This window comes from Chrysemys picta, chromosome 7 (assembly GCF_011386835.1).
Source record: "Chrysemys picta bellii isolate R12L10 chromosome 7, ASM1138683v2, whole genome shotgun sequence".
Taxonomy (NCBI): Eukaryota; Metazoa; Chordata; order Testudines; family Emydidae; genus Chrysemys; species Chrysemys picta.
Window position 1 is genome coordinate 36360283 of NC_088797.1, and position 26234 is coordinate 36386516.

The window sequence follows — 26234 nt, forward strand, 5'->3', positions numbered from 1 at the left end:
TAATTTGAAGTATTTTTTCAACAGTAATTAATTAATAATACATTCACAATTAAATATTAATGACAAACTCCTCTGGGAACCTAACCAGGTTCATTAACATCAAAAATAGCTTTCCCCATGACAGCTGTGGTAATTTCTTCTTGAGTATCTATTAATGACTCAGACAACATTTCTTCAGAGCTATGGGCCAAATTTTGCACTAGGTTACATGTGCATAGGTCCCACTCACTTTCATGGGCACTATGTACATGCCTTTCAAGGATGTAAAGCAGGGGTGGGCAAACTTTTTGGCCTGAGGGCCACATCTGGGTATGGAAATTGTATGGCAGGCTATGAATGCTCACGAAATTGGGGGTTGGGGTGCAGGAGGGCTCCAGCCAGGCAGTTCCTGGCCAATGGGAGCTGCGGAGGCAGCTCTTGGGGCGGGGACAGCGTGCAGAGCCCCCTGGCTGCCCCTTCATGTAGGAACCGGAGGAGGGACATGCCGCTGCTTCCAGGAGCTATGCAGAGTGGGGCATGACCTCAACCCTGCTCCCCAGCTGCCACACCGGAGCAGGGCAAGCCCCAGACACTGCTTCCCGGCTGGAGCTCGAAGGCTGGATTAAAATGTCTGGAGGGCCATATGTGGCCCCCGAGCCATAGTTTGCCCACCCCTGGTGTAAAGGGAGAATTTGGCCTTGTGTGCCATATTACTTCAAAAAGTCCAGTCTAAAGACACTACACTGTAGAAAACCAAGCAAGTCCTTTCCACAGCGCTAGTAGTTATGTGCCTTCGCACCAGGAATGCTTCTTGTCATACAAGAATATGTTGCTATTCTTAAAACATGCATAAATCTGAACAACAAACACTTAATATAGTTTACTGCAAGCCCACTGATTGCTGTAAGCCTTGACAGACAATACTGCCACATAAATGAAAACACATGGGACAAGATATTTTACTCCATGAATTTTAAATTATAGCAGACACACCATTTTTATAGTGCAGTCTCCTTTCTTATAGTACTATCAACCCTTCTTTTGGGTACACAGCATTTTCCAAAGCTAGCAATGATGTACACAACATATAAAACAGATGTTTTTAACAGTATATTTTAATTAATTTTAAGTTTTTAATTTTATTTACTTTTTGAACAAAGTGTGAAATTCATTTCCTCTTTTGGGTGCTTTAAATGATACCCTCTTACCACCTGTAGCAGGGGAGAATCTTGACTGGACAGTGGGGAATGAGAGAAGCCCAAAATGTATGCCTGGCAGGAAGAGAAGCTCTGCCACACCCCAATGGCAGTTCTCTGCTTAGCTGTTGACTTGGCAAAAGGATATGGAGGCTGATTGGCTGCTGGGTGCCTCCCCTCCCCCCATTTAAACTACACTAGGATTTTCAAAAGCCTCTACTCTCTGGTTAGTTGTCCCGCCCTCTGTCCCCTTAGTTGTAAATTAGGAGTTATGCTGCTTATGATGCTACGGGTCAGACTGATTGCCTGTTTTTATGGATCAGAAAGGGCCGGCTTCCAGTGGTAAACAAGACCCAGGATTGCACACTTGGACCATGCGCTCATTGGGGGGGGAGGGGTTGAGGGGGAAGGAGGACCTTGGGATCTAGGCAGACTGAGGTTCCCCCCCACCCAGCCTTGTGGCCTCTGTTACTCTACCCCTCCTTAAGCCGTTATATGTTATTTGCATCTTCAATGAATCTTTGATGTTATTCATCAAGGGAAGAATTTAAAAAAAATGCATCTTGCTTTTAATGTACAGTCTGATTGCTGTGAAGTGCCTATTATCCCACTGATAGACAATTAACATAGATAACCTCTCAGTTTTGTGAAAATACTGCTGCTGCTTTACAATTCCCCTATAGCTTCGCAGCCTCCTCCACCTTTCATATCAGCTAGTAAGTTGCAATAGATCTTTTATTCTGATTTCTAGTGCTGAAAGAAAAAAAAGAAGTACACTGCTGAACCTCAAGACAGTGCACTTCAATAGCTAACCTTGACATAATTCAGGAACAGTAATGTGGGATTCTGTACCATTCCATGGATCTTCATTGTAACAGCTAGTTTGGGAAGGGCAGGGGAGGGCAAAAATGCAGTAGATGCAGTGAAAATCTATTTGCCATCACATCAACTGTAAATTTAGATAAGATCATTTATTTTCAACTTATAAACTCGCTGCTACAGGTCTGTTCCTGTGAAAAGAGATATGGAATACCACTACGGTCTTGAAGCACTGCAGTTTGCTTTCTGAAATGTGCTTCTACTCTGACAAATATCATAGAAGGGTTCGATGGTTGTTGCCTCTCTGATTTCAGTATCAAAATGTGTTCAGTTTTGAATGAAAAAAATGGTTTTTCCCAACTACTAGCCCTGCAAACTCAGCCTTAGCTCAGAGTCTCAAGTGGGTTCTTTCCATCTGGCATATCACCGTCTGTAATAAAGGTTCTGTAGGACAAATTAAGCCCTCAGTGACACCTGTGCTACTCCACTGCCTGCAGTGAGGAAGAACAGATGTAACTAATTGGAACTTGGAAAACAATTCTGTTATGATTAAACAGAATACAGCTCACTCCATTTTATCTGTGCTCCCGCTATAGTGTGAACAACAATAAAAAGCAGTAAAATCTTATTTTAAATCAATAAAATGAGCAGATCTGAATTTCTGAATACACAAAATGAACAGTAAGAAGCTGTCATTTCCTTACTAGTTATATTTCAGACTAGAAACTCATTTTAAGCAGCACATCCTTTTTCTTATGGTACCAGAAAAAAAGAATTGTAAGAGCAGATGACATCCTGAGTAGGGTCAAAAATCTCCCCCTTCTTAGTGGTTGTTTCTCTTTTCATGCCCTCTCATCTTGATACAGCTGCTAGATATTGCAATGTCATGCTGGATTTAGCCACTGTCTCTAGGACAGATCATTAACCCCTCGCCTGCCCTGAGCCAGTGTAGGATTAGTAAACCCACCCAATCACAGATCCATTGGTATATAAGCACAGATGGCTCTAAATTATAAAATCTATGACAAAAGGGCAATAGTTAAATTTTAAAAATGTAGTTCATTAATTCAAATTGATGAAAGACAGTAGAAAAAAGCATCAATAACTTACCATTATTGTTCCTCCTGTTTGGGTTCTTAGAGGCTTCAGCACCTTTCTCTGAACAAGGAAATTGGGAAGAAAGAGAACTGGTGGAATTTCTGTAATTGTAGCCACTACAAATGACCACTACAGAAAAAAATAAAGAATAATTATGAATTAGTTTCTGAATAATTTACCTTATCTCCAAACTACTACTGTAATATTCTGTCACACAATTACTATCTACTGAACAAAAGCACATGGCTTTAACATACAGCATTTTCTCCCTACAAAAATAACAATGTCTATAATAGCAATCCTTAATATTGGCCTCTGAACAGCTTCCTTTCTTTTAAGAGACCAGGACATCTCAAACTGCAATTTATGAGAAACATTATGTTTCAGAAGTCAGATTTTGGATTCTTATGTCAAAGTCTGACAAAATTATTATTTTTTCAGTGATGTACAAATTTTAAATAGGCTAATAATGTTACAAAAACAACAGTGAAAATTCTTTAATGGTATTAATAGTTAGCTGTGCTTACTACATTGCTCAACCCTAAGGATCAAAAGAATACATCAAATAGATTTTAACTAAGAAGTGTAACACTTATTAATGAACATTTTGTATATCTTAGCTTAAACAATGCATAATAATTTGATTATTTTCATGCAAGATCAGGTAACATTTATTTTGCATATTAAACACTCCTGGAATATGTTTCAAGGCAAATGTTGTATTAAATAAGCAAGTAATCAAGAGAATGATTTGAAGAATTACTTCCAAAATATGTGATCTATTCTAGTGAAGAACTTGCTGATATTACTTCTAAGAATCCATACTAACAGTGTTAGGAGCTATACCATGTCTAAATATATTTCAAAACCTAAATCACAGCTAAGAATATATAACATCTGCATTTCAAGTTATTACTCAATATTTCATAAAGATATTCAGGTCAATAAACTGGAAACCTTTGCACAAGGATTTTGAGTGGATCCCACTCCCTGCAGTATAATGAAATTTAAAGAGATTCTGTACACCTCTGTGATTCTCTTATTTCACCAGTTGTGCGATTGCAACTGGTGGGTGAATTTTAACAAAAGAATAAAACCTATATGCTTATTTAGTCTCCTTGGGTATTCAAATTATGACCACTTATGGCCAAAACAGTTTAAAGGAAGACCGTAAGTATCATTTATTGGAGCAACTATGCATTAAGGTGTTTAAAACATAAAAAGTATATACATTGAGCATTGCTTACTTTGACAGCAGTTCACTTAAGAGTTTGTTATACTTTTATATTGAAAGAGATTTCAAAGACAACATATGGCTTATACCATATCGGAAACTGTTAAAGTTTCACAATAACAGCTGTCCATCATTAATACAACTACCTTCACTATCATCTTTTAATGTGGCAAGACTTTCTAAAATCTATTTAAAAGCTGTTGTAACTTCTGGTTAGTACTATAAATACAAAGAGCCAATTTCACCCTTAGTGCATCTTAAAATTTCACCCCAGTGCTGAATTTGGCCTAGTATAAAATCTGGTATCAAGCACTACAGACAGCTGGAAAATGTAAGAACATTTCACAAAAAAATTATGTTGATGTTTTCTGGCCAGCTCTATAAACACACTGTAACCCATGCGTAATAATACAATTTGTAATCTCCTCCACAATGTAATTTGGCCAAAGTAAAGTATAGCCTTACTATACCACCCCTTTCATTTGCACAGTGCCAGGCTAAGGAGAAAAGCATGAAACAAACCACAGTTACAATACTGCAAACATCTATTTACATGAACATTTAAAAAAGAAAAGGGAAAAATGGGGTCAGAAAAAGAAGAAATGGGGCACCGAAAAGTGTCAAATCAATTTATTATATAACAACAACAAATTTGGAATCATGATGCAATCATTCCAGCTTGGTATTCTTATGATTACACAGATGACTCAAAGCTTTTCATTCACAGATAAGGGCAGTTATAGAATGCTTTCAGATAATTAAAGCCCAAGAACTCTCAATGTTGGTATATGCTATATATGTTCATTTTATTCTAATTAACAGAATACTTGACTAGATATTTAGCGTAAGATAAACATAAATCACGAGAAAAGTTTTCAGTCCTGAAAGATACAGCTAAAACTGTGGAAAATATACATTTTATTGAAAGATAACAACAGTCAGGACATTAGTGTCCTTGATCATATTTTGACACAGTTCTGCTCAGATGTTTTTTTTGTTGCTTCCAAAATTGATTATCCTACCCTTCCCCCACTCCTCCTTCTCAGTTATTAGCTGTGTGCATTAGAAACTGAAGAAAAGAATATACACCTCTACCCCGATATAACGTGACCCAATATAACACGAATTCTGATATAACGCAGTAAAGCAGTGCTCCGGAGGGGGGGGGGGTTGCGCACTCTGGGGAATCAAAGCAAGTTCGATATAACGCAGTTTCACCTATAACGCGGTAAGATTTTTTTGGCTCCCGAGGACAGCGTTATACCAGAGTAGAGGCGTACCACTTAATAATTGTGTTTTATAGTACATGTTCATCATATTGAATGACTATCAGGTTAATAACCCTAAATATGAAACAATAAAACACATATAAATGGGAATGTCACCGACCCAACCATCTGCCCACCAGGTTTTGACCTGCCAAGGCACCTGTGGGTCATCCCTGAACTGGTTGCAAATAAGACAGGGTAATTGTGTGGCCAATCTTTTGAAATGGGGTTTTTCTAATGACCCGCGATGTAGATGCGATCAACTTCAGACTATGTCATAGCCTTACAAGCATCCTCTGACTTACTTTGAAGGCAGATTCTTCACCTGTTTTGGATGACTTATCCACAAAATCCTATTCGTAAAGCCAAAAATGGCATTTTTACCAAACATATTTTCATTTGTTTAGGATTAAATGGTTTTCGCGTATGTTGACAGGATTTATCATTATGAGGCGAAGATATCTGTATGGGTTGGGCTAAACCCCCCCACTTATCTTGGGCATGTGGAATGCTTGCCTTCGTGAATGAGGATACCTGTACCAGCAACTTCGGCAGAACTGAAGCTTGCATTAATAAAAGGGGGAAAGGGGGTTTCTAGACCAATACATAATTAAAAAGCTGACTTTCTGGATGCATGCCAAGGCAATGTCAGCTTCCTGAGTCTGCACACAGTTCCAGTACCTCTGCTGATATAGCTGTTCCCTAAATCTTTCATACCTACTAGGTACATTTAATTCTCTAGTAGGTGTCGATGAAGTGTTTGAAGCACTGTGTATTGGTTCAATGTATGCCGTGCACTGCAGAATGGGCAGTATTTTATCATGTTTATCCACCAAGCAAGGCTTCCCACTGCAACTACACATAGGCATGAAAAGGAGCTAAATTCTGCTTTCCTATGTGCTTTCTATAGGAGTTGAGCAGTAGAATGGCACATTCCTTGTCAGACTTGTTTATGGCTCCTATGCACAAATCTAACAAAAGAATTTGCTTCATAACAAATAGCCATCGTTACCGCAGCTCCAGATAACTATGTTTAATAAGCCTGCTTCTAAAAGCAAATGGCTAGCATAGGCAGCTATATGTTTGTCAAATATTTAATTGGACCTTGAACTTCCATAAGGTCAGAAAAGGAGCAGTAACAATAATTCTTTGTATCAATTTAACAGAGAGATTTTTACCCTCTGATTTTTGTAGACTTTTCTCACAAACCTTTAGGACAATATTGCTCAAGTTTGGATTTGCAATCCCAAAGCGGGTTATGAAGCCATGGTCTGGGGACCACATTTTCTATAGGCTAAGGTTTTTTGTGTGTTTTAAAATAATTGTTCTCATTATTTTTCTAGCACTTCTGGTTGCCAATATAACTTAAGTGTAAATGCTGCTGTTATAGCGCTGACTGAATATATATCACTGAGTAAGCTGAAATTTTCCATATATACATTCATTATATTTTTTAAATATGAAAATATCAAATGTATAATGTCCTGAATGTAAGCACTGGCTCTGGTCATATTTGGCAGAATAGTTAAAACTTTTTATAAATATTTTAATTTCATAAAATAAATAAATGATTATGTATTACACTGCAATGGAGGGGCTGGCTAAAACAACGCAAAAGATGTTGAGATATAAGATACAAAATATTCTGAGATATTTGATCATTGTCTGCAGCTTCAGGCCAGCCCTGCCAGGAATGTGAGAGCATCCAGATTCCCAGGCCAGCCAGCTCACTATGATGCTAACTGCCCCAGAAGTCTGAAAGCCCTGGAGTCCCCAGCATGTAACTACAGCTTTTGGGAGCAGAGCTGGGGAAAGAACTGATTTTTCCGTTCAGCCAGCAAACCAAAAAAATCAGAGGCAATATTCAGTTTGGTTGGGAATTTGTCAGCAAATTGGAAATTGCTCTAGAGCCTGGTGATTAAGGCACTCACGTGTGAGGAAGGAGATGTGGATTCAAATGTTCCCTCTGCCTGATTCAGAAGATGGACTTGAATCCACATCTCCTACCTTCCAGGTGAATGCTTTATTCTCACATTCTCTCTCTGTGGCCCAATTAATTTTTAAGTATTTGTGCACAGCACAACAGTTTCAATAGGAGAGACACACTCACCCTAGAAGAGAAAATATCTTGGTGGTTAGGGCCCTTACCTAGAAAAGGGGGAGATCTGAGTTCAAGTCCCTGCTCCAGAGTGGGCACTCAAACCTGATTCTCCCACATCCTAGGCAAGTGCCCTAACCAGCAAGATAAAGTTTATGAAGAGAACAGAAAGACATGCATGCAGTTCGCTGATCCTGAAAAAATTTTCCCCAGCAAAACTACTGGGTCAAATGTGCAATAGTTTTGAGTTGACTAAAACTGCATTTTTCAGTGAATAAACTACTTCATCCGAAAAATGTCACCCAGCTACACATGGGAGCCCCAACAGCTGCTATTAGCAGCCGTGAAACTGATGAGAATGTCAATTTCACTCAGCAGCTGTTCCGGTTGGGGAGCAGATTTCATTTTATAAACACTGTGTCAGTGTTTCCAAAATGTGTGGGTTTTAGGCAGGGAGGGGAAGGATTGCTGGTTCACAGAATTTTTTTTAAAAATTACATTCATTCAACTAAATCAAATTTCAAAAATGCAAAATTTCCTGCAAATTGGAAATTCCATGTTTTGGCCGGCTCTACTTGACAGAGACTTCTTTTTATTCAGGGCCTCAGTCTTTTATTGAGGGGTGCATATTTTTATTAATTGACACTATCAAAATGCTTATATTTATTGTTCATGTGTCCCATATAAACTGAAAAATAATATTAAGATTAGAGGACTTCTTAGTGAAAGTTACACCTTTATGAAATACAACTTTACCTAGCCACAATTTTCAATTCATAAGGTTTTTCAGCTCAAGGTTCATCATTTCAAAGTGCCCCAGCCAGAATGAATGCTAATCACACAATGTTACTTTACCTGTATGGCAATATTTGTAGGTTTACCCACTCTGCACCAATTTCTGAGTGTGGCAGATTTATACACACAACAGCTTGAAAGTGTCATACTCATCACATACTGCACATGTACTTGCAAGCATAATTCCTGCTTTTTACAAGTGCAAAAGCATGCCACAATTTGAAAGTCTAACTCAGTAATCAACACTGGAGTAAGCACAGTAAACTTTCAATACCAATAAATTAAGCCTAATTTAGATGAATTGTTTCCATGTATTTATGGGGCAAGCTGTCTAATGCTCCTTTGAAGCCACAATTCTATCATGAAGAGACTTCCTATTATAAAAATAACTTAGTACCACATCAACATTACAAACAAAAGCACTAAGTGTACAGAAAAAATTAAAATGTAATTACAAAGGAAAAGTACAGAATAATAACGGATAATGATAATGATTTGCATACAACATGTAGCCAATGTATCACTGGCCACTCTAGCAAGACATCACAATTCAATGACTAAACAATGAATATTTTATATTCATAGTACTTTATGTGCATAGCAGAAGCGCAAAATGATTTACTGGATACCTCTTGAAAGCCCTCCAAGATATGGTTCTGTATGCATATAAAAAAATTAAAGAGAAATATATTCAAACATTTGGAATACATGGTAACTTGAGGTAATTTAATTTTCCAAGCTGTCAATCGGTCAGAAATATCTGTCTTCATGACATCGCTCTTTATTAGTTTCTTCTGATGCGGAACAAAAGACAGAGATTATATTGTAATCTTAGAAGTCACTGTACTTTCTGCATTAAGCTTATCTAGATAACATATGGTATTATAAATCAATACATGTAACTATTTCTTTGGTAGACATTTGTTCTCATTCAGTCATCATCAATTTTTTAATCCTATTTCCATCCCTTTATACACTGTACTTGTTGCATGTAACTCAGGAACTTGCCTCCAGTCAAAATGGGTCCTGTGTCCATAAGAGTAACAAACAGCAAGTTTCCCACAGACAGCAAACACTGCACTCAATGATGTGTCTTCATTTTTCTCTTATATGTTCTTGTTTGGTGACAAAGTGTACCTAACCCATTTTATTTGCGTTGATAATGCTACAGGAATTTAAAAAAGGATTCACCGTATTCTGCTCAGAAGTGGGAGTAAGTAATTTTCTGAGGGTAATAATCCAATTGAAGTTTTATTTTTAAATATTTCACTCCCTCACTGTTTAAGAGAGGTAAAATAAAAGCATGAATTAGACAGACCAAGTAAACCATGAACCATTTGAGTTTTTCTTTTGTTGCGAACACCCATATTAAACTACTTGACAGTATTATTAAGTTTGACTCACAAAATAGTATGCACCACCATTTCAGAATGTTAGCTTTTAAGAGATCTTCACTTAGGCCCAGATCCTGCAAAGACTTGACTTATTCATGTGCTTAACTTTAAAGGTTATGAATAATCTCATTTATTCATTCACTGAGACTGTTAAGCATATGCATAGAGGCGTCCATCTTTAGCAGGAACAGTTCCTTAACATATATAAAACACCAATTTATTATAATGGAAAAGGTTAAAATATTTCCAGAATTGCTATCTATAGCAAGCAGGATCTATGATTTTGGAGATCAAAGTTAAATCTAAACAAAAGAAACAGAAAAACAGCTTCAATGGAGAGATGTCACATTAAAGCAGACAGCATGAGAGTGATCAAAAGCAAACTTTGGTATACCATCTTTCATGTTATGCATCCAAGTACTACAAACCAGTATTTTTAACAGCTCATTAATGAAAATAAGCCAATTAAAATAATATCTTAGATGTTAAAAATAAAATGGTATTCATATCTTGGAATGGATTTCTGAAGGGAGTACCAAGTTCAAGGAAACAGCACATAAACGTCTGAAGCCAATCAACTACTGAGACTTTCACATTTAGAATCTTATTAGGAACCAGACACTAAGGCCTTATCTTCACTAGGGGAAAAAAGTTGTGTCTTAACTCAAGTTAACTAATACAACATAAAATCCTAGTGAAGACAAGGCAGTTTGCCATTTTCACGAGTTAGGTTGAGGTTAACCGTATGCTTCTATAGTCTTTACCTTGCATACTACCTTGTGTGACAACTACAAACTGCCTTGTCTTCATTAGGGTTTTACTTTGTTTAACCACCCTTAGCTAACTCACATTATTTAAGACACAAGTTTTTGTCCTAGTGAAGACACAGCTAAGGCCCAATTTATTTTCATTAGTGCTGAGAACCTTTAATTCCAACTGAAATCAACAAGAATTGTGAGCATTCAGCTCCTCTGAAAATCAAGCACTAAAGTAATATTATACCTTTTTCTGGGGGGAAAAAGTGCTTCAGCTAAAAACTTCTGCAGAACTACTTGCTCCATAAGGGCTGCAGACCTGCCACCAGATCTTGCCATTTCACAGTTGTACCTCTCATTTTGCAGGTTAGGCTGCAGGAGAGATCTGCATAGGTAGGATGGTAGCAATAGTTTTAGTTAAGGTTGCCTAAGTATTTACATTACATTACTATTTTCATTCCATCATAACATACCATTTTTTTGGAATCTTTCAACTATTAGTCTTCAATTTTTTGGGTGGTAAATATTGAAAATTTCCCAGGATTTACATATGAATTTTTCAACCTTTTAAAGTGGTTATTCTATGCATCTCAAATATAAGCTGAATAAAGAGAAAATGTATATACAATTCTTGTGATTTTTGGACAGTTCTAGCATTGAAACAGTACAATGTTGAAAACTGGCAGTGAAATTGCTTTCATTGACGTGAAATGCCTTTTGAGTTTTCCAGTGAAAATTGCTTTTGATTTAAGTGTGTTATGAGGGCAATTCATGCAAGCTTTTTAATACTTTGAGCACAGCTTTTTTTAATCTTTAAAACACCTTTTACCTATATTCTAAGCAAAGGAAAGTTATGCTAGGCATGAGTACACTACAGACTCTTCCATAGGACCCATTTCTCATTAAAATGGGTAAAGATTTCCCAACTGTGGTCCAACTGGTTTGCTGCACTGCCCTTGCTGGTGGCCTACACAGAGGTCACTGGTCACAAGACACAGGCTCTCCTTATTTCCAGCTGCTTAAATCGTGTTAAAGACAGATACAAATACATAAATATTTTTCAAATATTATTTTTCTATGTAGGTAATCATTGTCATTGCTAAAGGACTGTTATATAATCGCAAATGAGAGGGGAGATGGGATACTCTCTTATTCATAGATTCAAGGACTGGAAGGGACCTCGAGAGATCATCGAGGCCAGTCCCCTGCTCTCATGACAGGACCAAATACTGTCTAGACCATCCCTGATAGACATTTATCTAACCTACTCTTAAATATCTCCAGAGATGGAGGTTCCACAACCTCCCTAGGCAATTTATTCCAGTGTTTAACCACCCGGACAGTTAGGAACTTTTTCGTCATGTCCAACCTAGACCTCCCTTGCTGCAGTTTAAGCCCATTGCTTCTTGTTCTATCCTTAGAGGCTAGGGTGAACAAGTTTTCTCCCTCCTCCTTATCACACCCTTTTAGATACCTGAAAACTGCTATCATGTCCCCTCTCAGTCTTCTCTTTTCCAAACTAAACAAACCCAATTCTTTCAGCCTTCCTTCATAGGTCATGTTCTCAAGACCTTTAATCATTCTTGTTGCTCTTCTCTGGACCCTCTCCAATTTCTCCACATCTTTCTTGAAATGCGGTGCCCAGAACTGGACACAATACTCCAGTTGAGGCCTAACCAGTGCAGAGTAGAGTGGAAGAATCACTACTCGTGTCTTGCTCACAACACACCTGTTAATGCATCCCAGAATCACGTTTGCTTTTTTTGCAACAGCATCACACTGTTGACTCATATTTAGCTTGTGGTCCACTATAAATCCTAGATCCCTTTCTGCCATACTCCGTCCTAGACAGTCTCTGCCCATTCTGTATGTGTGAAACTGATTTTTCCTTCCTAAGTGGAACACTTTGCATTTGTCTTTGTTAAACTTCATCCTGTTTACCTCAGACCATTTCTCCAATTTGTCCAGATCATTTTGAATTATGACCCTGTCCTCCAAAGCAGTTGCAATCCCTCCCAGTTTGGTATCATCTGCAAACTTAATAAGCATACTTTCTATGCCAATATCTAAATTGTTAATGAAGACACTGAACAGAGCCGGTCCCAAAACAGACCCCTCCGGAACCCCACTTGTTATGCCTTTTCAGCAGGATTGGGAACCATTAACAACAACTCTCTGAGTACGGTTATCCAGCCAGTTATGCACCCACCTTATAGTAGCCCCATCTAAATTGTATTTGCCTAGTTTATCGATAAGAATATCATGCGAGACCGTATCAAATGCCTTACTAAAGTCTAGGTATACCACATCCACAGCTTCTCCCTTATCCACAAGACTCGTTATCCTATCAAAGAAAGCTATCAGATTGGTTTGACACGATTTGTTCTTTACAAATCCATGCTGGCTGTTCCCTATCACCTTATCACCTTCCAAGTGTTTGCAGATGATTTCCTTAATTACTTGTTCCATTATCTTCCCTGGCACAGAAGTTAAACTAACTGGTCTGTAGTTCCACTCTGAAAATATTTGAAAAACCTTGTTTTTAGGTTAAGACTTAAGAGTATAATGGCACGAGGTGCTGCGCTCTATTTCCAGTTCCTGCTATAGGAACTGAGATTGCAAATAACCTCCCAATATTTTCTCAACACCTGACTGGATTAGGCCCTGCATGAAGCCATAAGACCCCTGCCACATTTGCTGTGCAGTAAACAATGAATCATAGAAAGCTCAATAAGCGGGTCTCCAGGATAAGCATCGAGGCTTGTCAAAATTTCTCAAAATTCTACATTTTGACAAAAAAAATCATACATTTGGCATTTTGAAAAAAAGGGGGAAATATGAAATGGTTATGAGCTCTTCCTCTCTGTTATTAACAATTCAGAATGAACTCTGCGCAAGACAGAGTGTTAGGGTGGTGTCTAATAAATCAGTTTCAGGTAATGGAATTTCTTTTTTTTCTATTTAAGAAACCTAGGAAATGCCATTAAAAAAGCATGTTAAGAGAAGATTAAGACTGCATATGTAAACGTTCAGAAGTCAAGATGTGGTAAAGTTAAACTTAGCAGCTTAACTCTACTCTCTTGTACTTCTACTTTACAGTATACTCTAATTTGCATGATTGCAGACCATTTCTCACATAATACAATGTCAGCTTATGCAATATTTTCTACATTCGTCTAAGGTGTGCAATAAATGAGACAGGGTTGTCCAGAAGTCCTTATCGCATCTTGCATGTAGATAGCTTGAATTCTGGCATATGCAAAGCAATGCCCAGCACTATAAAATGTTGCATATTTATCTGAAGTTATAGAGAAAAAATGTATATGATATTTATTGCATTCGTGAAATGGTATCTGCTCGTACAAGACCACCATACTGTACATGTACAAGAGACAGTTAAACCTGTGCATATAACGTTAATCTTAACATTTCTTGTCTTGAGTGATTAACCATTCACCCTTAACGTTCTCTTACTTTTTAAAAATGGGATTTTATTAATATTCTTAAGATAGAGGACAGTTTTTCTCAGTGATTCTTATGGAGCCAGATGCCAAAGTTACCTAACAAAGGCATCTTATGTACTGATCAGTAAAGCAAGTATCCAGGTGACTAATGCCAGATGACCAAAGTTACAAAGCAAAAGCCTGAGTAGTAAAGCACACTAGACTGAACTAATGACAACCCCAGCCAATATCAAATGTGAGAGAATACTTCCACCACCTTTCAGCATACGTTTTACTTATCTATAATTAAGCCGCCTTCTTTAATTGAATTTCCATGTATATAGTCACACTACATTACCCTACAAATAATATTTTCTGCAGGAATTCCTAGCGATCTTAATTTGATAGCTATTTGCTAGAATCTAAGTGACAGTCAAAATCAATTACGTGATTTCAAGAACTTTTATAAAAGTTAAGAAAAGTAAATAACCAATGACCATTACAAAAAGTTTGTCAGTTAACATAAAAAAACAATGTAAAAAAAAGTCAAGGTGAGAAAAAAAAATGATATATCAAAAATGCTTATTAAAAACAGAGACAGTGAGAGCGTCATAATGACAGCTGCATGACCTGAGGGATTTTCATACAAAAATCTGTAGGAATTTGGAGCCACAGAGAAATAACTACTGCTGTCCATGGAACTGGCTAAAAGAAGTCTAAGGATATCTGAAGATGTTTATTGTTTTACCTTGTGTGTGTGTGTGTATATATATATATATATGGGTGAATATGCAAATTACCCACAGTAAAGTTTCTGAAAGATTGTCATAATTTCATAGCAATAAAACAATGTGTGTTTGTACAATAAATATAGACAATGGAATTTTTTATACTGAATTGTATAATTGATTGCTCTCCATTCCCTATTGTAAATAACATGTGTTTCATAAAAGACATACATCAAACTAAAAATCAGAGCGTCTGGGACATTTTTTGTGTGTGCCAAGAATGACCAATTTGGGTTTCCACATACAAAAAGTTAAGTTTTTTTTTATAAACTTAACTTAATTTGTAATTATATAAATTGATCAATTGCTCTTACAGCCTAAGGTGTGGAACAGTCTATGTGTTATAACATTCCCAGAAGAACACCACCTTACATTCCACTGAGACAAGCAAAAGAGTGATCCAGTTTGCACAGGTAATTTCTATCGCAGTGTTCACTCACACGTGTTATTGTAAAACAGTAAATTGTTTCTATTTTGTGCATCCCAGAAGTGTAAGATTTATAGGGTGCCAAATATTTCTTAGGGTTATTGGTGCTTATTTCTTTTTGAAATTTCAGAGTGCTGATTTGAAGTAAATGGATAAAGTATTTCTTTATATAACACAAATGTTGGAGCAAGATGGATACAAATATTAAAGCTAAATTCTTCATAATTCATTTATTGCCTTAGGGACCTAAAGCCTTCCAGGAAGCATCTGAAAATCTCCAGGGTCACATTCTGCAACTAGAACTATGCTTTTACTAAAGGATGTGAAGGAAAATCCATATATCTCTGGACAACTTTTCAGTTAAAGATATACAGATACTAAAAAGCATAATTATTCCACTTAAAAATTCAGTTTACAAGAGTTCTTCCTGATCTGTCCCCTCAGTCCTATCTTATATCCCCTCCAATTGCCCTTCAGCCTGTCTTCTCCCCATCAAAAGATCTTAGGTCAGCCTCTTCGGCTGCTACTAACACAGTGAATGTCCACCTGTCTCCCCACAGAAGTAGGGAATTTTCCAGGGGCTCTCTACCTCACCTTCAGTTTTGCTACAGCATTCTCATGACTGACACTCCACTCTGCATTCCGGGTAATATGAGCAGCTCTCATTGCTCATTAGAGCATGGGCTTAGATCTGCTGTTTGTAGATCTGTCCTTCACTTGTCTGAGTTAAAAGGCAGTCAAGCAGACTTTGTGTGGGCCTTTTCACACCAGACCTTAAAACTTTTACACTTTCAAACTGTAAGTCCTTCTAGCAAACTCCTACCAAGCAACCAAGAGAACACGGGACAGCTCACAAGTCATGCCTCTTGATTTCTATAGTTGCAGGAGCCATACAGACAGGAAGAGATGGTATGTAGAAAGATGCCATTATCCTGTGCATTCAGATGTGACAAGACTGTTAGCCTAATGGAACTAGCCTTCTTTGTCCAAAGACAAGTTTGAAAACCGTACTTGTTTTAGAGAGTGGGGGCTATGAAGATAAGTGAATCTTTGTTTATCCTGAGCCTGGTCAGGGCCATTGCTATCAGAAGTATTAGCTGTTTGTAGATCTGTCCTTCACTTGTCTGAGTTAAAAGGCAGTCAAGCAGACTTTGTGTGGGCCTTTTCACACCAGACCTTAAAACTTTTACACTTTCAAACTGTAAGTCCTTCTAGCAAACTCCTACCAAGCAACCAAGAGAACACGGGACAGCTCACAAGTCATGCCTCTTGATTTCTATAGTTGCAGGAGCCATACAGACAGGAAGAGATAGTATGTAGAAAGATGCCATTATCCTGTGCATTCAGATGTGACAAGACTGTTAGCCTAATGGAACTAGCCTTCTTTGTCCAAAGACAAGTTTGAAAACCGTACTTGTTTTAGAGAGTGGGGGCTATGAAGATAAGTGAATCTTTGTTTATCCTGAGCCTGGTCAGGGCCATTGCTATCAGAAGTATTAATAGGAATTCATATGCAACCTTCCCTCACAAATAGATAGAGAACGTGTCTCCATAACAATGTAACCTCTTTCCACAGCTTTGTGTGGAACACCACTACCTTTTGTTCAGGGGCATTGTGTACCGATATCTAGTATCTTGAGAAAGATACGGTCCACAACCTCCTGGCTCAGGGACAATTCATCTGACTCCACTAACAAACAGTTTAGCCAGTCTGTAACTATTTTTTCCTTTCTTGCTAGTTAGAGGACAAGAAGCACTCACTCCCAACACTAGTAGGGCTTCCCAGCACAGAAGGAATGTTCTGATACCCTCTGTTTGTAAATAAAGTGGCTTGCTTATCCATTTCCATTATGATTACCCTCTGGGATACTAGGCTTCTGAATGTCCTTAGTATATTTAGGACTGCACTTTCTCCCAGAACATTTATATGTAGCTATAGTTCCTAGACAAAGTACTCTGAGTGTGTAGTCTCCCAAGTAGGTTTTCAGACCCAAAACAGGAGTGACGCTGGTCACTACAGTTTGGAAGTTTATTTGTAATTGCAATTTCTCCCTGGACTGCCACCATGCCAGAGAGGTAAGGAGGTCAATTGTCAATCATGTATAAGGTGAGAGTCTGTAGCTTATGACTAAGGCTGCATGTCTGTCACAGAGGTCATGGAAGTCATGGATTCTGTGACTTTCCGTGATCTCTGTGACTTTTGCAGTGGCCAGCAGCATCAGTTTGGGTGAGTGGTAGGGGACTCAGGGCTGGGGCAGGGAGTTGGGGTGCAGAGAGGCACTTACCTGGGGTGGGGAGCTCCCCAGCTCCCACCTGCATGTCCCTGCAGCAACGAGGCGGAGGGGCCAGGTGGATCTGCGTGCTGCCCACGCCCGCATGCGCTGCCCCCACAGTTCCCATTGGCTGCAATTCCCAGCCAATGGGAACTGCAGAGCCGACATTTGTGGCAGGAGCAGTGTGTGGAGTCCTCCTGGCCGCCCCTCCACCTAGGAGTGCAGGGACATGCTGGTCAGAGCTGGGTAGGAAGCCTACCAGCCCTGCCAACCCTCCCCTCTCCCAGCACCAGCAGGGGTCCTGGGTCGTGCGCCGCCACCCGCCCTACCCAGGGACCAGCGGGGGTCCTGGGTCGCTGCCCGTCTCCCCTCCCCAGCACAGGTCCCAGGCTGCACGACACCACCCATGTCCCCCCCAGCACCAGTGAAGGTCCTGAGCCACCACCACCCCCAGCACCCGCAACACTCAGGCCCAAGTTTTAGTTAGGGGTATATAGTAAAAGTCATAGACAGGCTTTTGTTTTACTGCCCGTGACCCATGACTTTTACTAAAAAATACCCGTGACTAAAACATAGCCTTACTTTTGACCACTGAGACCTCAGAGTCCACTGAGGTCGATGACTGTAAAGCTGTCCTCCTCATAGATATTAGGAACACCTGTATGGCACTTAGAACCATGCTATGCACGTGGTGCCTCCTTTCTTGCCTCAAGAAATTATTTAATACATGTATGCTGGGTGGTCCTATGGAACCAAGGCTCAATAATGAGAGAAGCTCTGGTAAGAACAGAATCAATAAGGCATGAAGCATCAAGTGAGATTATAACAGGTGAGTCAAGAAGTTTAAAGATTAATAGGAAGCAACATGAGTGACCATCATCACATGAGGAAAGGAGCCACTAGGCAGATGAATACAGTGCTCAAAAAATGAGATTTCAAGCCTGCTTTCATTGTCCAAAAGCAATGACGGCAAACTCAGAGCAGCTCCTTCTGAATTACAGCGTATAAGATCACTATTTTCTACTTACAAATACAGTTGGAGAGTTTCTAAATTCACATTCTATGTCATCTGTATTCATCTATCTCATTCTGTCCACAGCATCTTTTTTCTAGTACATTTTCAAAGAAAGATATTTCAACAAAAATAATCTTTTTACAATTAGAATAGTCAGTGAACACTCTCTATTCAGTATTAATACGTAGCGATATCAACTGGCATTGTGAGCCTTCAAATACAGATGGCACGCAAGATTGTAATTAAGGTCTCTCTCACCCTTGAGCACACTTTTGTCTCTCTATTCTTTTGTATTCCAGTGCTACATACGTCTCTTGAAGCCTCTTTTTTCAACAGACTGGCACAAAGAAATTCCTAAACAAATGCCTTCCTAAAATTACATAAAACCTAAACCCATTAAGCAATTATTATTTGTAGAAGAACAACTAGTATAGTATATTCTGTTTTTAATGCTCTATTCAACATTTACTCTAACTACTATAGCACTTTATTCTAAAATAAAACAGAATTTACCCTTGTAAAGACTAGAACCCTAGAGCTATGGAGGAAATTAATTGTGTTTCAAATGTTACTAATTTCCTTATGCTCACTTAAATTTGCCAAAAAGTCATTTTGCCTGGAGCACAAGAAAAAACAAAAATGAGTACAATTAGCAGGATGACTTCAACATGTTAAGTATGTTGCTGAAGAGAATAAGACACAACCAACCAGTTACATTAAGTCCATTCCAAGTGATAGAAGCATTCATGGTAAAGTCTACATTTCAGCCCTCTCCTTTGAGAGCAGCCCACTAAAAGTCTTCATTCCTGCACATTTCACTTGCCATTATGCAATGTCTCCTTTTTTTATTATTATGGAGTGTTCAAAGGTATGCAATAAAGATGTAGTTCCTTTGGGGGCTTGGATGCTATCAAACTACAAGGGCAAAACTCACTTTGTTTAAGTGACTGGAAAACCTAACATGAAAGTATTGCTTTTGATTATGTACATTTTAGGGTGACACGGCTGTAAAGCAAAACCAGCTCCCATAGTCTATGTAGCACCGTAGTCTCTCTCATCTTCCCTTCTATATTTTGAGTCTTCCACCAGAGCCTTTAATCCTCTTCCCACACTTTCCGTGACAATGGTACATTTGTTTACCATGCTGAGGGGTAATCTACATTCTACACAAGATTATTCTATAATGAGGCTGGTAGTAGCCTGATTACCAATTGTTTTTAGGCTTATGAATTTTTCTGATATACTTAAAATACAACTCTATTTTGTCCATTATCTTTCATAAAAGTTTATTTCAAAATGCTTTACAGAGAAAAGATAGTTACAACAAAAAATTCTAGCAAAGGGATAAGGGGATTTAAAAGGCATTTTCAACTGGAACTTTTTAAAATAAAAGGAAACTCTAAGTTCAGAGCCTAAGAAAAGCTGTCCCAAATGCCAGGAGCTATGAACAAGAAACATCTTGTACCAACAGTGGCAGGACTATACGATGGGACAAACAGCAGGCCGGTGCTAAGCAAGCATACTGAACAGTGAGGTAAGCAGACATGCATATTGTCTACAAGGTAAAGCTAGGACAAATCCAGGGAGAGTTTTAGGGCTTGATCCTGCACCACTGTTGTCAATGAAAGCTTTGCCACAGACTTCAATGGGTGCAGTATCAGGAAGTTAAAAAAGAAGGGCAATTTTTAGCTGAATCCTAAGAGCCAGTGCACTTGTTTAAGGACGGGGTGGATTGGTCACGTCTTAATATTTAAAAAAAAAATTAAATCCAACTCTGATTCCAAAACCACCAAGCAATTAAATATTAAAAACACAGAGGGATCCTACAGGACAACTACATAGAAAAAAACAAGCATTCCTATGATTGTTCTTCCCTCCCCTTTTCTACCCTATGTCTGTTATCAATTGTGGTGTTGCTCTAAACCCTTTGGAAAGGAGGGACCCTGTCGCTGGTAAATTATATCACGCTCCTAGTCCTTTGGGTCGTATAATAAACAATGATAGCTCAAGTGAGAAAGGAGGAAGCGACATGTTGGACATGCTGGAATCTGAAGAGCTCACGGGAAGCCAAAGGGAGAGGCTATGGTCATGGCAAGAGGAGGAAGGCACAGAGGAGGATTTTAGCCATGAAGCTAAGGCAGTGGAATACCTGGGCAACATTGGAGATTTGAACATTTGAAAAGCAGATTTTCAAAGGAGATGAGGGAAGAGAATATAACTTCAGAATCAAGGTTAGACAGAAAAGCTAAATGGAAGGATTTATGTTGGCAGATGCTTCTGTCTCGGAGGCATTTATAAGACTTTTATCTACATTTCAAATAAGCCTGCCAGAGAAGTTATAGGAGAACTTAATGAAGTTGTGCTTTGTCAGTAGTCATTCTGCATATATATATTACAGCATATAGCTGTCTTCTGTATATTTCAATTTTAGACTGACTACACCTGGGAAAGATATTGAAGGGAACCTGGAAACAACTATAAAAATGTATAAAAACAACAAGAAGTCCAGTGGCACCTTAAAGACTAACAGATTTATTTGGGCATAAGCTTTCATGGGTAAAAAACCTCACTTATTCAGATTCTTCTCCATGCATCTGAAGAAGTGATTTTTTTTACCAACGAAAGCTTATGCCTAAATAAATCTGTTAGTCTTTAAGGTGCCGCCAGACTCGTTGTTGTTTTTGTGGATACAGACTAACACGGCTACCTCCTGATATAAAAATGTATAGCACTCATTCTGCTGATCTGTATTTGTAGTATTAGTATAAATACTTGTATATATCTTAACATGCTTATATTGCTTAATTATTTAACAAATTTCAAATAACCAGGTTCAGCTGATTTTTTTTCTCTCTCCAGGATTGCATTAGCTCTTCTGTCCATAGCATCACACTGGGAGCTCATGTTCAGCTGATTATCCACTATGACCCCCAAATCTTTTTCAGAGTCCATGCTTCTCAGGATAGAATCCCCCATGCTGTAAATATGGTGTACATTCTTTGTCCCCAGATACATACATTTACATTTTATGCATATCAAAATGCATATTGTTTGCTTGCGCCCTGTTTACCAAGTGACCCAGCTCACTCTGAATCAGTGACTTGTCCTCTTCATTATTTACTAATCCCCCAATTTTTGTATCATCTGCAAACTTTATTAGTGATAATTTTATGTTTTCTTTAGGTCAATGATAAAAAATGCAATCTCTGCGGGACCCCAGTGGAAACAGAGTTGCTTCATGATGATTCCCTGTTTGCAATTATATTTTGAGACTTCTCAGTTAGCCAGTTTTTAAGCCATTTAATGTGTGCCATGTTAATTTTATATTGTTCTAGATTTTTAATCAAAATGTTGTGTAGTACCAAGTCAAACACCTAAGAGAAGTCTAAGTATATTATATCAACACTATTCCCTTTATCAACCAAATGTGGAATCTCATCAGAAAAGATATCAATTTAGCTTGACAGGAGCTAATTAATATTGATTTGCACTAATCATGGTGCCCTCCTTTCATCCTTTATTGATCAAGTCCTGTATCAACCGCTGCATTATTTTGACAGGGATTGATGTCAGGTTGATAGGCCTAAAACTACCCTTTTTAAAAAATGGTACAACATTGGCTTTTTCCCAGTCTTCTGAAACTTCCCCATTGCTCCAAGACTTATTGAAGGTCAACATTAATGGTCCAGTGAGCTCCTAGGCCAGTCCTTTTAAAACTCTTGGATGCAAATTATCTGGACCTGTTGATTTAAAAATGTCTAGCTTTAATAGCTTCTGTTTAGCACCCTCCAGAGTTAAAAGTGGAATAGAAAGAGTGTTATCATCACTATATGGTATCATCTGTTTTTTTCCCAAATACAGAACAGAAATATTTTAGTCTAGATTATGTTTAGATCTCATTTATGCTGTCACTTATTGCTAGGAAAGGAAGGAAAATATTGTAGGATACAGTTAATAAGTCTTAGTGGCACCACTGCTCAGTTGCCCTTCACCTCAAGATATAGGCGCAGCCCTAATCTGTATCCAACGTAATCTTAAGATTACTGACAGTTTGTCAATTCTGCTGATGTAGAGACTTGACTTCCAGTACCAATTTCAACAATTATCACCGAACTTTTAAATGTTGTGCACTATGACAAACAGAGGTCTGAATCTGAAACAATAACTCTGAAAAAGAGTTAAAAAGTTAGAGGGAAAATCCAGAATATAGCTCTGGTAAACTGCTGAATTGGAATTTGCTGGTTCATTAATAACAGGCACAGACCAGGAAGAAGGAAGCAACATTATGCCAGTGGCAGGACATCTACTGCTTGAAATAAATTCCAAAAAGTGTATTTCAAAGATAACCAGTGGGTACAGCACCTTTAATTTATTCAGGTAGCGTCTTGTGTGGACAACCAACAGATCTTCTTCAGTAGCTTCTCGTGCTTGTACAATCAAGTCATCTGCAATTAGTTTTTCTTCTGAAACAGCAGAAAAAAAGGAGGAAGAAAAATTGTTATTCAGCATTGTTGAACTTTCCAATTTTTCTCTACAATTTTAGAATCTGGCTTGTAGGTGTTGGAGCTCCTACAGTACTTTGCATTACATGGACTTTTGATTCAAAGTGCTAATAAATGCTTCAAACACACACTCTACACAAGTTATTAATCACATATAAATAATATAACAAAATTGTTTATGGATAAAACTAAAATAATGATAAGAATTTAATAATGCTCATAGGCCACTTTATAATTTCAAAGTGCTAATTTCTTTGTTTAAACTGGAAAGGAAAGGTAGGCAGTGAAGGTTTTAGAATAGAAGACAGATGAGGCTAAACACCAGAATAAATATCCAAAGGGCACTCATAGTTTAAACATGGATACAATTTGAAAACTCTGGTCCTGGTATCAGCAATTATTCACCTTGATTCTTTAATATATTTTACTGCAAATTCCACAGTCGAGCACTGACATTTAATTCACTGAATCATCAGAGCAGGAAATGCCAAAATTCAAAGAATAATAATTACTTAGGGAGTTCTGATAAGAAGTGAACATCTAGGCTTAATTGGTACATTTAACATTGTCAAACCCCTATTGATATTTAATTTGCAGAAGCCTGGGAGCAATTACTTGCTCCATATTTGGTGGCCCAAAGGCTTACATAAAATTAAGTTTTACCAGTACAAACTACACCTCTACCCCAATATAACGCGACCCGATATAACACGAATTCGAATATAACGCGGTAAAGCAGCGCTCTGGAGGGGCGGGGCTGCGCATTCCGGTGGATCAAAGCAAGTTCAATATAACGTGGTTTCACTTATAAGGCGGTAAGATTTTTTGGCTCCTGAGGACAGCATTATATTGGGGTAGAGGTGTACTGCTTTCCTAAATATCACCCCAAGATGTCTGTACATGGATATATATATATATATGTGATATTTTTAACGCAAACAGGAACATATGTGGATACATTTGCTGGACGGTATACCAAACTTCATTTCAGTGCATCAGGGATGACTAAGCAACACCCATGGTGGAGAACAGTTATGCATGCTTTCTCTATGGTGATCAACTGTTAAAAGTATAACACCAGTGATCATCACATAATTGTTTATGCAGTGTTGCTGTAGCCATGTTGGTCCCAGGATATTAGAGACACATGGTGGGTGAATTAATATCTTTTATTGGACCAACTTTTGTTGCTGAGAGAGACAAGCTTTCCAGCTTACACAGAGCTCTTCCCAGACCTGAAGAAGAGCTCTGTGTAAGCTCGAAAGCTTGTCTCTCTCACCAACAGAAGATGGCCCAATAAAAGATATTACCTCACCTACCTTGTCTCTATAATTATTTATATTATATAGTACCAGAGTATGTGTCTGCTGAGCAACTACATTTTGTGAAAAGCCTTCTTAACGCAGGTGCAAAAAGAATGCAATCTGACGGATTTTGTTTCCACTGGCATAGTATAAAAGAATATCTGCAACAAAGTCTGTACTGGTAGAACTTTTGTGTTCCTACTGACCAAGGCTTGAAAAACCCACCTTGCCAATTCACCCAGCTCACGTAGAAATTTTTCCTAGATGAGCAGGGCCAAGGAGGCAACAACTTCTTCCCTGAAGGGAGAAGTAAGTATCAGAACAGAGTAGCCAAAATGCCTCTAGTAGTTTTCCAGTCAGAGGATGCAGGGAACAGAGTGCCCCTTCTCTTCTACGAAATGGGAGAAAAGAGACTGAACATAAGAATGGCCATACTGGGTCAAACCAAAGGTCCATCTAGCCCACTATCCTGTCTACTGACAGTGGCCAATGCCAGGTGCCCCAGAGGGAGTGAACCCAACAGGCAATGATCAGGTGATCTTTCTCCTGCTATCCATCTCCACTCTCTGACAAACAGAGGCTAGGGACACCCCTTCCTAACCCATCCTGGCTAATATCCATTAACAGACTTAACCTCCATGAATTTATCCAGTTCTCTTTTAAACACTGTTATAGTCCTGGCCTTCACAACCTCCTCAGGCAAGGAGTTCCACAAGTCGACTGTGCGCTGTGTGAAGAAGAACTTCCTTTTATTTGTTTTAAACCTGCTGCCCATTAATTTCATTTGGTGGCCCCTAGTTCTTGTATTATGGGAACAAGTAAATAACTTTTCCTTATTTACTTTCTCTATATCTGGGGCCATCAGTTTTTCCTTGAGGAACTGGAGTGTGAAGAGCAGAGGTGTCCACATGAAGAAGAGGGGTACTTTCTCTACATCTGGGGCCATCAGATTTAACTTGAGGAACTGGAGAGTGAAGAGCAGAGGTGTCCACATGAAGAAGAGGAGCTGGAAGAAACACCAATGTGTCCAGAAGGGCAGCAACCTCAGAGGAGCTCAACAAAGGCAGAAGGCCCCAGTGTTCATTAATTGGGGGATGGAGGGATGGAAGTCAAGATTCATTGACTGAAGAGGGGGACTGGGAAAGATCCCAGAATTAATTAACTGGGGAGAATATCAGAATGCATTTAATGCACCCCTGAGGGGAAGAATTTAATTCATGCAGAGTCAGAGTTGCTTTATTGACGAAAGAATGAATATGTGGCAATGTCAAAGCAATAGGCATGGCTCTGGGTGGGCCACTGGCTTGGGCATGGAGTGTTTGACAGGTGTTTTTGACATGGCCAAGTAATCTCAGTTCTCGGGTGGAAAGGTGTTGAAGTTTTACAAGCTCTGACCTTAATTCTTATATTTGAAATTCCCAACAGCATTTCTGCACAGAACTTTTCATCTGTGTAAACAGCAATATTAGTGCCTCTCAGCACGCTAATCTTTATGCCTCTATCAGATGACCTCAAAGCACTTTACACATTAATTATCACAACAATATTATGAAATAGTAAGGAATGGATATATGCAAGCCACAGTTAGTCTCCTTCTTCCTGAAATGTGATTTGCTTCTTAATTTGAAATATATTAGGTTCCATCACCAATCTCAAGAGTAAGTCAGATTCACACCATATATAATTTAATGCAGCAAGCTAGTCATTAAAACTTTTTTAGTGGTAAGAGTCAGGGTGGAACGTTCTCTCTTCTGCTATACTGTTCCAAAGAGAGATTGAAGCAACCAAAATGCTCCAGTTACATTCAGTCATACTCAGTGCTTCCTCTTGGAAGTCAAGTATTTTA

The 26234-nt window shown here is 38.5% G+C and overlaps 1 protein-coding gene across 3 annotated transcripts in view; it reads right to left on the reverse strand.

Annotated features, from left to right (window-relative positions):
* HDAC11 (histone deacetylase 11) overlaps positions 1–26234 on the reverse strand; it is a 74038-nt gene that overhangs the window by 40689 nt on the left and 7115 nt on the right. For all 3 annotated transcript variants that reach the window (XM_005307173.5, XM_065551192.1, XM_065551191.1), the window contains exons 3-4: positions 22945–23045; positions 3105–3221 (exon numbers count right to left, since the gene is read on the reverse strand). In XM_005307173.5, the coding sequence (XP_005307230.2) occupies positions 3105–3221; positions 22945–23045 (218 nt within the window). The remainder of the gene's footprint in view (positions 1–3104; positions 3222–22944; positions 23046–26234) is intronic.